Source organism: Rhincodon typus, chromosome 7 (assembly GCF_021869965.1).
Source record: "Rhincodon typus isolate 14 chromosome 7, sRhiTyp1.1, whole genome shotgun sequence".
Lineage (NCBI taxonomy): Eukaryota > Metazoa > Chordata > Chondrichthyes > Orectolobiformes > Rhincodontidae > Rhincodon > Rhincodon typus.
This window is the reverse complement of record NC_063338.1, coordinates 99,264,341-99,279,266: the sequence shown is the minus strand read 5'-3', so window position 1 is coordinate 99,279,266 and position 14,926 is coordinate 99,264,341. Positions and strand designations below refer to the sequence as shown.

The window sequence follows — 14,926 nt, the reverse complement described above, 5'->3', positions numbered from 1 at the left end:
ACATGGATAGGAAAGATTTAGAGGGATACGTGCCAAAAGCAGGCAAATGGAACTACTCAGTTTAGGAAACCTGGACAGCCTGTTTCCATGCTGTATGAGTACGACTCTAATTTCCTCACCTTCCTCCCTGAGCATTCTGGGATAGATCCTATCAGGTCCTGAGACTTGACTACCTTAATGTTTACCAAAACACGCAACACCTTTTTTTAATATTGACATGCCCTGGAATATGAACATACTCCTCCTGACAATCACCATCCACTGTGTCCTTCTCCTTTGTGAATACCAATGCAATTCGTTAGGGACCTCACTGACTTCCACTGGCTGCAAGCATAAGTTCCCTGTATATGATACATATATAAAAAACACCTTGGGATTTTCCTTAATCGTCTTTGCAAAAGACGTTCTGTGTCCCATTTTAGCCCACCTAATTCCTTGTTTGAGTTCTTTCCTACTATCTTTGTATTTTTCGAGGGCTCTGTCTGTCTTCAGATTTCTAAACCCTATATATGCTTCCTTTTCCTTTCTGACTAAGCTCAACCTCTCTTGTAATCTAAGGTTCCCAAATCTTGCCACCCTTACCATTCATTTTCAAGGAACATGCCAGTCCTAGACTCTAATCAACTGGCTTTTAAAAGATTCCCACATTCCATATTTGGTTTATCTTCAAACGGCCTCACTCAGTATATATTTCCCAGTTCCTGGTTAATAATTTGGTAGTTAACCTTTTGCATTTTAATACATTTATCTGAGGACTACTCTTGTCCTTACCCATAAGTAAGTTAAAACTTACAGACTTATAGTCAAAAATTACACCATTTTTATTCCTTAGTTCTAGCCGCATTGACTCATCTTTGAACCCATAAGACCATAAGACACAGGAGCAGAAATTAGGCCATTCGGCCCATCGAGTCTGCTCCCCCATTCAATCATGGCTGATAAGTTCCTCAGCCCCATTCTCCTGCTTTCTCCCTGTAACCCTTGATCCCTTTGATAATTAAGAACCTATCTATCTCAGTCTTAAATGTACTCAATGACCTCGACTCCACAGCCTTCTGTGGCAGTGAGTTCCATAGATTCACCACTCTCTGGCTGAAGAAGTTTCTCCTTATCTCCGTTCTAAAAGGTCTTCCCTTTACTCTCAGGCTGTGCCCTCGGGTCCTAGACTCTCCTACCAATGGAAGCATCTTCCCAACATCCACTTTGTCCAGGCCGTTCAGTGTTCTGTAAGTTTCAATTAGATCCCCCCTCATCCTTCTAAACTCCAATGAGTATAGTCCCAGAGTCCTCAAACGTTCCTCATATGTTAAGCTTTCCATTCCTGGGACCATTCTCGTCAACTTCCTCGAACCTGCTCCAGGGCCAGTACATCCTTCCTGAGATATGGGGCCCAAAACTGCACACAATACTCCAAATGTAGTCTGACCAGAGCCTTATAAAGCCTCAATAGTACATCCCTATTTTTATATTCAAGTCCTCTCAAAATAAATGCCAACATTGCATTTGCCTTCCTGACTACTGACTCAACCTGCAAATTTACCTTGAGAGAACCCTGGACTAGAACTCCCAAGTCTCTTTGCACTTCAACCCTTTGAGATTACTTCATTCTCCAGGACTGTAATGCCTTCCTTGACCAACACACCCATCATTCAGCTGCTTGCCACTGGTCTACACTGAGTTGCAACAAAATCAGAGTGACAACTCAGAAAATGAATGAATTCTATGGCTGGTAAGGAACTGGCATTTGGAACTGGCAGTGCCTCTGCCTTTCCATAGTTTTCTTTCGTTCCTGAGCAACTTATACCCAGGTAGACATACACCTAGTCTTGCTCTTCCTTGAGGCAGGTCCCCATGACTACCACAGCATCATATTTCCACATGGTAATCTGCACCTGTAACTCCCCAGCCTTATATATTGCACTCTGTGCATTTACATACATGCATGTTAACTCTGTTTTGGACTTTATTTCTTTTTCCTTTACTCTGAAATCACTTATTTTCTTACTGTTCTTTATGCTAGTACCAGCAATAATCCCCAATTATTTTGAGTACCTTGCTATTGTCCTCTATTATTCTCTTGGATCCCATTCCCCTGCCAAGTTCGTTTAAAACCCTTTCAATAGCACATGAAAAATTCCCCCAACAAACTCAGTCCTGGCTCTGTTTGGGTGCATCATCTATCCAGCCACACATTCATCTCCCTTATCCTCTTATTTCTGTACATGGCACTGGGAGTACTCCAGAAATCACTCCATTTTCTACCTAGCTCCCTACAACCTAACTGCAGGACCTCATGCCCCTTCCTGCCTAAATCTTTGTTGCCAACATAGACCACAACATCTGGCTGTTCACCCTCTCCAGAAGAGGGTCCTGCAACCAGTCTGTGATATCCTTGACACAGGCACCAACGAGGTAGCATTCCATCCTGAAGCCATATTAATGGGCACCAAAGTGCTTGTCTGTTCCCCTAACTAATCATGATTGCTCCTTATTTCTTTTCCCTTCTCTCCTTTACATTTGGGCTTCTTGTGGTGCCAGAAACTTGGCTCTGACTGCACTCAGGAATTACCTCTCTAAGGGCATTGTTGGCCAACTTACAGCACATGTACTACAGCGGTTCAAGAAGGCAGATCACCATCACCTTCTCAAGGGCAACTAGGGACTGCAATAAATGCTAGCCAGCCATGTTCCATGAATGAATTAAAAAAAAAATTCCTTTTAGGAACAAGACTCTTCAACATTTTCCAAAATGGAAAACCGATTATGAGTGGCACTCCAGGGAACTCCTGCATTACCTGTCTGCTTCTCCTGGACTGTCTATTGGTCATCCATTCCTTTCATTCCAACAGTCCCTTCAGCTATGGTGTGACCACCTGTATAAAAGTTCTACCCACATAACTCTCAGACTTGTGGATGTGCCACAGTATCTTCAGCCATTGTTCGAGCTCAGAAGCATGGAGCTCAAGTTTCTGCAGCTGGGTGTACTCCTGCAAATTTGGTCATGTATGGCACTGGTAGCGTCTATGACATCCCACATATTACAAGTCACACATTCCACTCCGCTGCTGTCGTCTTAAACTTAATTACTTAGCCTTAAAGTTACTCTCCTTTGGTTAACTTTACTCTCCTTCCCCGATACTACTTTGTCTTGCTTCTACTACTTTGTTTTCCAAACTTCTCATGACTCACCTAACACAGAAACAGTGACATTCCCATTTTCTTTACCTACCAGGACAAATTATAAGACCTGAGCTAAGGATTATTTGTCTATTAATTCCAGTAACTTCCCCCTGAGTTTTAAAAGCACACAGAGTCATCCACTGCACTTGAGTCTTTACTGAGTCCCTAATGCAGAATCTGTATAGTTCAGCTGCCTTCCTAGCAGTATAGTTAACTGCAGCACTCCTGGCATGGAGCCTTATTCTGTCTCTCTGCCTGTCTCTCTCTCTCTCTCTTATGGACCTTGAAGGCCCTATTACAGGGAACATTGCTTACTACCTGTAAACTTTTGAACTACTATTTAGTGACACTGAGATGTCATGCACAGCCTATTGAAAACCTTACAATGAGCCCTCCCCTGTTGTTGGGCAGAATTGAATGTTTCTAATGTTTTGAAACAGTCAAATGTAGCACACTGGAGCTCAGCCAACCCCAAAGGTTACATCCTCCAGAATGCTAGAAATGAATTTCGCAATTATTTGTTGAATCATAGTCATACAGCACAGAAGAGGCCCTTCAGCCCATCATGTCTGCACAGACCTATCTACACTAATCCCACTTTCCAGCACTTGGGCCTAGCCTTGAATGTTATGACACTTCAAATGTTCATCCACAAACTTTTAATAGATTGTGAGCTTTCCCACCTCTACTACCCCCCACCCCCGATTCCAGATTCCCACTACCCTTTAAGTGAAAAATGTTTTCCTCAAATACCCTCTAAACCTCCTGCCCCTCACTTTAAAATTATGACCCCCTCATTCTGACTCTTAACTAAAGGGAACAGCTGATTCCTATCCAACCCTCGCCAAGCTCCTCCAATATATTTACAAAACAGGCACCAACCTGACAATGTGGAAAATTACCCAGGTATGTCCTCTACACAAAAAGCAGGACAAATCTAACCTGGCCAGTTACCGTCCCATCAGTCTACTCTCAATCATCAGTAAAGTGATAGAAGGTGTTATCAACAGTGCTATGAAGTAGCACTTCCTCAGCAATAACCTGCTCACTGTTGTCCAGTTTGGGCTTCACAAGGCCCACTCAGCTCCTGACCACATTAGAGCCTTTGTTCAAACCTGGGCAATAGTGCTGAATTCCAGGGGTGGTGTGAGAGTGGCAGCCCTTGACGTCAAGTCTGCATTTGACTGAGTGTGGCATCAAGAAGCCCCAGCAAAACCAGAATCAATGGGTATCAGGGGGACATCTCCCCACTGGTTGAAGTCGTAGCTGGTACATAAGATTGTTGTGAGTGTTGGAGGTCGATCATCTCAGCTCCAGGATATCTCTGCAGATGTTCCTCAGGATAGTGTCTAGGCCCAATCATCTTTAGTAGCTTCATTAATGACCTTCCCTCCATCATAAGGTCAAAAGTGGGGATGCTTGCTAATGATTGCACAATATTCAGCACCATTCTTGACTCCTCATGTATTGAAGCAGTTCACGTTCAAATACACCAAGATGTGGACAAGATCCATGGTTGAGTTAACAAGTGGTAAATAACATTTGCACCACACAAATGCTGAGCAATGATCATCTCCAATAAGACACAATCTAACCACCGCCCTTTGACATTCAGTGGTGTTACCATCACTGAATTCCCCACTATCAACATCCTTGGTATTGCCATTCACCAGAAGCTCAACTCCTGACTCCCCAAAGCCTGCCCATCATCGACAATGTACAAGTCATGAATGTGATGGAATGCTCTCCATTTGCCTAGAAGGATGCAACTCCAACAACATTTAAGAAACTTGACACCGTCCAGAACAAAGCAGCCTAGTTGATTGGTAACACATCCACAAACATTCACTCCCTCCACTGACGGTGCTTAGTTGCAAAAACAAAGTTGCTAGAAAAGCTCAGCAGGTCTGTGAAGGAGTCAGAGATAGACCAGGTGAAAGTGAGGGCAGGGTGGAAATTGGAGGCGAAATCCTCCCTCCCCAGAAGCCAAGGGCCCAAACATACCTTTCAGGTGAAGCAACACTTCACCTGCACTTCCAAGAATCTAGTCTACTGCATTCGCTGCTCACAATGTGGTCTCCTCTACGTTGGGGAAACGAAGCGTAGACTTGGCAACCGCTTCGCAGAACATCTACTTTCTGCTCGCAAAAATGACCCTGAACTACCTGTTGCCTGCCACTTCAATGTACCACCTTGCTCCCTGGCCAACGTCTCTGTCTGTGAGCTTGCTACAGTGTTCCAGTGAAGCCCAACGCAAGCTGGAGGAACAACCCATCATTTTCCGCTTGGGGACCCTACAGCCCTTCGGACTCAATATTGAGTTCAATAATTTTAGGGCCTAAACTCTCCCATGTCACAGACCCCCACCCCACACACCAGGCCTTGTTACCACATAGCCTGCCACTAAACACCCCCTGTTGTTCGTCACTAACAGTCCCCATTAACAACTACTCACCCTCCCAGCCTGATCGTTAGCAACTCCTTTGTCTGTCTAACTGTCTTTCTCTCTCTTTGGGCTCTATCCTATCGTTTACTCCCTACCCCACCCACCTCCCTATTTTCTGCATATAAACTGACATTTTCCCAGCCACCATCAGTTGTGAGGAAGGGTCACCGGACCCGAAACGTTAACTCTGTTTTCTCCTTCACAGATGCTGCCAGAGCTGAGTTTTTCTAGCAACTTTGTTTTTGTTCTTGATTTACAGCATCCGCAGTTCTTTTGGTTTTTATTTTGTGCTTAGTAGCAGCTGTGTGTGCCATCTACAAGATGCACTGCAGAAATTCACCAAAGATTCTGAGACAGCACTTTCCAAACTAACAATCACTTCCGCCTAGAAGGCAAGGACAGCAGACTCATAGAAACACTACTATCTGCAAGTACCCCTCCCAGCCACTCACCAGTTGAAAATGTATCATCATCATTCACTGTCACTGGGTCAAACTCCTGGAATTCCCTCCTAAAGGGCATTGTGGGTCAATCTATAGCATGTAGATTGCAATGGTTCAAAAAGGCAGCTCACCACCACCTTCAAGGACAATTAGGGTGGGCAATAAATGCCAGCCGGCCAGCGATGCCCACGTCCCACAAGTGAATTAAAAAAAGCTCTGTCCATGCCCCTCAACCTTGTACACCTGCTTCAGGTCCCCTCCTTCACCCTTCTGTACTCCAAAGAAAGCAACTCATGGCTGAGGTTCTGAGAAAGGGTCACCGGACCTGAAACGTTAATTCTGATTTTTTCTTCACAGATGCTGCCAAACCTGCTGAGCTTTTCCAGCAACTTCCGCTTTTGTCTATGGTTATCCAGCCTCTCTTCATAGCTAAAATGCTGATTCCGAGGCAACATCCCGGTGAATCTCTTCTGCATCCCCTCCAATATGATAACAACAGAACTATACTGAGATGACTATAATGACACACGGTACTCCTGCTGTGGCCGAACCAACATTTTGTACAGCTCCAACATAACCTCCCTACTCATATATCTGTACCTTGACTGATAAAAACAAGTGCTCCGTATGCCTTCTTAACTACCTTAGTAACCTTTGCTGCCACTTTCAGGGAATTTATGGACATGCACCCAAGTGTCCCTCTATTCCTCTGAGCTACCTAATTTGTTGCCATTCATTGAGCACTCCCTTGTCGTGTTCCTTCTTCCGAAGTGCATTACGTCACACTTTACAGGGTTAAATTCCATCTGATACTGATCTACCCATCTGACCAACCCAATACTCCTCACAACCACTTTCCTAGCTTTTTGCATAACCGTTGATTCCCCCTCTGATCAAGAATTCACAAAGACTCTGGCCCTGTAGCTGTCTGTGATAAGGAGTCCATAGATACTCAACCCTCTGAGAAAAGAAATTCCTCCTCATCTCAGTCTTAAGTTGATGCCCCTTAATTCTGAGACTATGTCCCCTAGTCCTAGACTCTCCCAATGAAGGGGAAACATCATCTTAGCATTAACCCTGTCATGCCCATTAAGAATCCCATATGTTTAAATGAAATCACCTCTTATTCTTCTAAAGTCAAATGAGTAGAGTGCCAACCTGTTTCGCCTATGCTCAAAATACTATCCCTGCTCAAGAGGGATTATCCTAGTGAGCCTTCTCTGAACTGCCTCCAATGGAAAGGATGTCTTTCATTCAATAAGAGGAAAAAAACTGCTTTCACTGCTCCACATGTGGTCTGACCAGTACCTTGTACAGTTGCAGAATCCCTAAGTCCCTTTGTGTTGCAGCTTTCTGCAATTTTTATCCAATTTCATAATATTCTGTTGTTTTGTATGTCCTTCCAAAATGAGCAACTTAACATTTTCTCACATAATCCTTCAATTGCCAACTTTTTGCCTACCTTCTTAACCTATTGTTATCTCTGTAAATTTTGTATCCCTCTCACAAACAGCCTTTCCACTTATTTTTTTGTGATCTGCAAATTTGTGCGTGGTAGATGTCCTTCATTCCACCAAGTCATTAATATATATAGTAAACAGTTGTAGTCCCAACACTGATCCCTGTGGAACCGCACTGGTCACAGGTCACCAAGCTAAAAAAAGCCCTATCCCGAATCCCCGTTTCCTGCCCATGGGCCAATTCTGTATTCATGCCAATATACTACCTCCAGCACTGTGGGCTCTTATCTAATGACTTCACCTTTTGTAAGAAACATCTTCTGGAAGTCCAAATACAACACATCTGCCGGTTCCCCTTGATCAATCTGGCCAAGACTTCCTCAAAAAACTAATAAATTAGCTAGACACGATTTCCTTTTCATGAAGTCATGTTGACTCTGCTTGAGTTGGTTATGATTTTCTAAATGTTCTCCTTTTACTTGCTTAATAATTGATTACATTACACTTCCAACACATTTCCAACAATATTATCACTGGACTGATAATCCAGAGACCCAGATAATGTTCTAGGGTCCTGGGTTCAGATCCCACCATGGCAGATGGTGGAATTTGAATTCAATAAATATCTGGAATTAAGAGTCTAATGATGACTGTGAATCCATTGTTGATTGTTGGAAAAACCCATCTGGTTCACTAATGCCCTTTAGGGAAGGAAACTGCCATCCTTACCTGGTCTGGCCTACATGTGACTCCAGACCCACAGCAATGTGGTTGACTCTTAACTGCCTCCTGGGCAATTAGGGATTGGCAATCGATGCTCCCTGGCCAGCGATGCCCTCATCCAGTGAATGAATAGAGTAAAGAAAAAAAAATAGACATCAGACTAATCAGCCTATTGGTTACCTGCTTTTTGCCTCCCTTTCTTTTTAAACGGGAATGTTACATTAGCAGTTTTCCCATCCTCTAGTACTTCTCCAGAATTCAAGAATTTTAGGAAAAATTTACTGTATCTGTAGCTACCTCTTGTAGGATCTGAGGATGCAGGCCATCAGGGCCTGCTTTCAGCACCATTAGTTTGTCTAATACTACTTCTTTAATAATGCTAATGGTACCTAATTCCTCCCAAATATTCTTTAGTATTAATGTAATATTTGAAATATCTTCTGTTATTGACCAGACCAGACCAGACCGGTCAAGATATGTTAAGAAGGTAGCTTAGATCCCAACATTTTCTTATTTTAAAGGTAAATGTAACGTCCTGTGTTCCAAATGCAATTTGATCGGTCAAACAATTCGATGTTAAACAAAGCACAATTTATTCATACACTATGGTAAAAAACAAAACAAAAATAAGAAATAAATTCGCTTAGCTGTAACTCTAATGGAATGCTTAGCAAAATAATAGATACTGTAACTATCACTAATTAACTGTTCCAACATAGTGACATCCAATAAACACACCCTTAGTAAAAGGCAAATTCAGAAAATAGATTGTCTCATGCAGTTGTCCAATCCAGGAGAAAAGAACATCAAAAGACAATTATGAGAAAGAGAGAAAACTGCAGTTTTCAGTTGTAGCAAAGAGAAATATGGCAGCTTTCAACAACCCCAGCAGCTTCTGCTACTGAAAGCTAAAACAAATGAGGCACCACTGTGACTCAGTGGTTAGCATTGCTGGCTCACAATGCCAGGGACCTGGGTTCGATTCTAGTCTCGGGCGACTGTGTAGAGTTTGCACAATCTCCCCACGTTTATGTGAGTTTCCTCTGGGTGCTTTGGTTTCTTCTCACAATCCAAAAATATGCATTTTAGGTGGATTGACCATGCTAAATTGCCTATAATGTCCAGGATTTGCAGGCTAGGTGGATTAAATTGGGAAATGTAGGATTACAGGAATAGGGTGGGATGCTGTTCAGAGGGTCAGTGTAGACCCAAAGGGCCGATTTGCCTGCTCCAAAACTGTAGGAATTCTATGAAGATGATTCTAAAGATCTTGGTTCTGAGGGAGTTTGACTACACCCATTCAGGCTGCTTCTATTGTTCCAAGTTTCGTAAAGGAAATTTCAAGGCCTCCCAAGTTGTTTACTGGCTTTCCAACTAGGCAGCTTGGTACCTCTGTCTTAAAACCTCCCTCTTTAAAAAAAAAAGGACAAAATAACCTCTTTAACGTCATAGTATTGTCATACTTCCGCTATAAAGACTGATGCAAAATATATGTTTAAATCCCCTGCCGTTTTCTTGTTCCCCAAACTGTCTACCCAGATTCATTTCTCAAAGACTTAGACACACTTTGACCTCTCTATTATATATTTAAAGAAGCCCTTATTATGAGTTTTTATATTCTGTGTTAGTTTGCCATCGTAGTTTATTTTCTCTGTTTTTATTATCTTTATCGACCTCCTTCGCTAGATTTTTAATTAGAACATAGAACAGTAGAGCACAGCACAGGCCCTTTGGCCCACAATGTTGTGCCGACCTATTATCCTACTAAGATCAATCTACCCTGCATACCCTACATTTTACTATCTCCATGTACCTATCCAAGAGTTGCTTAAAAGTCTCTAAATTATCTGACTCCACTACCACTGCCGGCAACGCATTCCACATGCCCACCACTCTCTGTGTGAAGAACCTACCTCTGACATCTCTCCTATACCTTCCTCCAATCACCTTAAAAGTACGCCCTCCTGTAATAGTCATTTCCGCCCTGGGAAAAAGTCTCTGACTATCCTCCCTGTTTATGCCTCTCATCATCTTGTTCACCTCTATCAAGTCACCTCTCATCCTTCTTCACTCCAATGAAAAAAGTCCTAGCTCCCTCAACATTTCCTCATAAGACCTGCCCTCCAGTCCAGGCAGCATCCTGATAAATCTCCTCTGCACCCTCTCTAAGGCTTCCAAGTCTTTTCTATAATGAAGCGATCAGAACTGAACACAATATGCCAAGTGTGGTCTAACCAGAGTTTTATAGAGCTGCAGCATAACCGCGCGGCTCTTAAACTTAATTCCCCTGCCAATGAAAGCCAACACACCATACGCCTTCTTTACAACCCTATCAACTTGAGTAGCAACTTTGAGGGATCTATGGACGTGGACCCCAAGATCTCTCTGTTTCTCCACACTGCCAAGAATTCTGCCATTAACCCTGTATTCTGCATTCAAATTCAACCTTCCAAAATGAATCACTTCACACTTTTCTGGGTTGAATTCCATCTGCCACTTTTTAGCCCTGCTGTGCATCCTGTCAATGTCCAGTTGCAACCTACAACAGCCCTTCCTCTCTATCCACAGCTCCACAACTCCACCAACATTCGTGTCATCGGCAAACTTACTAACCCTCCCTTCCACTTCCTCATCCAAGTCATTTATAAAGACCACAACGAGCAGAGGTCCCAGAACAGATCCCTGCGGAACACCACTGGTCACGGAGCCCCAGGCTGAATACTTTCCATTAGTCTCAGTCTTCGGGTTATTAGTGACTTTGACCTCCTTTTATGTTTTTCTTTCAACTTAATACTGTTCTTAACTTGTTTGGTTAGCTATGGTTGTTTTATCCCTCTCTTAAAATCCTTTCTTCTTAACCGAGATGTGATTTTGCTAAGAGCTATGAATTAGCTCCTTCAGTGTCTGCTGCTGCTTGCTTACTGTAATTCCTGCTAATCTATCTGCCTAGTTTACTTTGGCTAACACTATGCTCATTTCATTGCAGTTCCCTTTAATTAAATTAACCACAATAGTTTCCAATTCAAATTTTTCTTTCTTGAACTAAATATTGAATTGTATCATGTCATGATCACTGCTTCCTAGGGGATCTTTTACTCTGAGATCATTTATTAAATCGACCTCATTTCCCATTACCAGATCCACGATAACCTCCCCGCTAGTTGGCTCTATTTCGGGAGGTGATGGTCCAGTGGTATTATCAGTTGACAGTTAATCCAGAGACCCTGGTAATGTCCTAAGGTTCCTGGTTCAAATAATGCTGTGGCAGATGGTGGAATTTCAAATCAATAAATATCCGGAATTAGGAGTCTAATGATGACCATGAAACCATTGTCAATTGTCAGGGGAAAGAAAATGCATCTAGTTCACTGACATCCTATAGGGAAGAAAACTGCCAATGTGTTACCCAACACAGTTCTTTTAATTTCTGCACTTATCAAATACGTTCTGAAAATCTAAATACAATATATCCACTGATTCCCTTTATCCACAGCACAAGTTACTCCTTCGAAGAACTCCAGTAAATTAAACAAACATGATTTCCCTTTAACGAAACCATGTTGGTTCTGCCTGATCACCTTGAATTTATCCAAGTGTCCTTAATCATCTTAATAATAGCTTCGAACATTTTTTTGTGATACATGTTAACGTAACTGGCATGTAGTTTCCTGCTTTCTGGCTCGTCCCTTTTTGAATAATGGAGCTATATTAGCTATTTTCTAATCTAAAAATACATTTCCCAAATCTAATGTGTTTTTGAATTATCTCTACGTCTTGTAAGACCCTTGGATGAAATTCATCAGAACCCAGTGACCTGTCGCACTTGCAACAATGTACTGTGCTACTTCCCTGATAATTATAATTTTCTTGAATTTCTCCCTCCCTTTCAATTCCTGGTTTACAGCTATTTCCAGAAAGTCACTTTCTATCTCTTCATTTTTCGTTACAAATTCCCAAAACACATTTTCTATAGGACAAATACTTAAACTCTTTTTTTAGGTATTTGAAGAAACTTTTCCTGTCTGTTTTTTTATGTTTTTGCCTGGATTATCTACCTTGGTCTACTTAAGAGGTTGCAAATACCGGAATTCATTGAATTAGCTTTACCACAGTAGCTAACTTTCCTTCGGGCAGCAAATGAATTGTTAATAATAAATCTACACTATAAAGCATGTTCTAAATCCACTTCCCTCCAGCTTGCCTTTTCAGCTGAACACCACCAGTACAGGAGATGGAGGAGATGCTGTAGAAAGACATTGGAAAACTTCACCAAGAAAAGAGCTGACTGCACAACAGAAAGAGGGAATACGAATGGTCAGGAAAGTGATGCTGTCCTTGGATGAAGTGGGTGGTTTGGATGAAGTCTTCACTTTCAGGTGAGGAAAGTTCCAATTTGGAAAAGATTATCAAAAACAAATATTGGATAACAGGGAGAGTCAAGAGAATTTATAATGAGGATTAAGGATATGGCTTTGAAACTAAACAAATATTCTTGCTTGAGTTCGCTGAAGTATCTAGTGTAAATTGATAGTACTTTATAAAAAGTGCTAGAGAAATTAATTGGATTTATAGTAGATAAACTACTCTGCAAGGATATGGGAGCCAAGTGAGAATAACAGAGAAACATTCAAGGATTTGCAAAATACTTGGAGACTGGCAAGTTAAGAGGTGAAGTCCAAATAAGGGAGAGAGAAATGTAACCTGATTAAGAGTTACTGTGCATTTATGTGAATGTGTGGTGTACAGTAAATAAGATTGGGGAATTTTGAGTACAGATTACCACATGGAACCATGATGTGGCAATAACAGATGCCTGGCTCAAGGTGTTTAAAAAAGATTGGAAGGGTAGTGGGCTGTCAGTATTGGTTAAGGAGAGCATTGTTGTTCTGGAAAGAGAGTGTGTCTGAGAGGGTGCAAACATAGAAGGAATTTGAACAGAGGTAAGGAACATAAATCTTACAAATATGTAGTCTAAAGACCATCATAGAATCCCTAAAGTGTGTAAATAGCCATTCGGCCCATCAAGTCCATCCCACCCAGACCTACTCACCAGTGAGAAGGACCTTGACGTTTGTGAGGACAGCATGAAACAGGCAGATATGCTCGAACAGGTTGATGTTAGGAAGGAGGATGTGCTAGAAATTTTGAAAAACATGAGGATAGATAAGTCCCCTGGACAGATGGGATATACCCAAAGTTTCTACGAGAAGCGAGGGAAAAGATTGCTGCCCCTTTGGCGATGATCTTTGTGTCCTCACTGTCCACTGGAGTAATACCAGATGATTGGAGGGTGGCAAATGTCATTCCCTTGTTCAAGAAAGGGAATAGGGATAATCCTGGGAATTATAGACCAGTCAGTCTTACTTCTGTGGTGGGGTGGGCAAATTATTGGAGAAGATTCTGAGAGATAGTATTTATGATTCGGGGAGATGATGGCCCAGTGGTATTATCGCTGGACTATTAATCCAGAGACCCAGATAGTGTTCTGGGGACCCGGGTTCAAATCCCGCCGCAGCAGATGGTGGAATTTGAATTCAATAAAAATATCTGGAATTAAGAATCTAATGATGACCATGAATCCATTGTTGATTGTCGGAAAAACCCATCTGGTTCACTAATGTCCTTTAGAGAAGGAAACTGCCATCCTTACCTGGTCTGGCCTACATGTTACTCCAGACCCACAGCAATGTGGTTGACTCTCAACTGCCACTGGGCAATTAGGGATGGGCAATAAATGCTGCCTGGCCAGTGACGCCCTTATTTCGTGAATGAATAAAGAAAAAAAAATTTCGAAAAGCACAGTTTGATTAGAAATAGTCAGCATGGCTTTGTGAGGGGCTGGTCATGCCTCACAAGCCTTATTGAATTCTTCGAGGATGTGACAAAACACATCGATGAAGGCAGAGCAGTGGATGTGGTGTATATGGATTTTAGCAAGGCATTTGATAAGGAACCCCATTGTAGGCTCATTCAGAAAGTAAGGAGGCATGGGATTCAGGGAAATTTGACTGACTGGATACAAAACTGGCTGCCCAATAGAAGACAAAGGGTGGTAGTAGCACCTACCACTCTCTGTGTAAAAAACCTACTTCTGACATCTCCCCTATACCTTCCTCCAATAATCCTAAAATTATGCCCCCTCGTGCTAGTCGTTTCTACCCTGGGAAGAGGTCTCTGGCCATCCACTCTATCTACGCCTGTCATCATCTTGTACACCTCTATCAAGTCACCACTCCTTCTTCGCTTCAATGAGAAAAGCCCTAGCTCCCTTAACCTTTCCTCATAAGACCTGCCCTCCATTCCAGGCAGCAACCTGATAAATCTCCTCTGCACCTTCTCGAAAGCTTCCACATCTTTTCTGTAATGAGGCAACCAGAACTGAACACAATATTCCAAGTGTGGTCTAACCAGAGTTTTATAGATGTGCAGCATAACCTTGCGGCTCTTAAACTCAATCCCCCTGCCAATGAAAGCCAACAAATCATATGCCTTCTTTACAACCCTATCAACTTGGGTGGCAACTTTGAGGGATCTATGGATGTGGACCCCAAGATCCCTCCGTTCCTCCACACTGCCGAGAATCCTGCCATTAACCCCGTATTCTGCATTCAAATTCGACCTTCCAAAATAGAACATAGAACATTACAGCGCAGTACAGGCCCTTCGGCCCTCGA

The 14,926-nt window shown here is 42.4% G+C and overlaps 1 protein-coding gene across 1 annotated transcript in view; it reads left to right on the top strand.

The window, feature by feature from the left end:
• LOC109934958 (X-ray repair cross-complementing protein 5-like) overlaps positions 1-14,926 on the top strand; it is a 77,384-nt gene that overhangs the window by 19,864 nt on the left and 42,594 nt on the right. Inside the window, exon 3 of the mRNA XM_048599297.1 lies at positions 12,449-12,628. Within this exon, the coding sequence (XP_048455254.1) occupies positions 12,449-12,628 (180 nt within the window). The remainder of the gene's footprint in view (positions 1-12,448; positions 12,629-14,926) is intronic.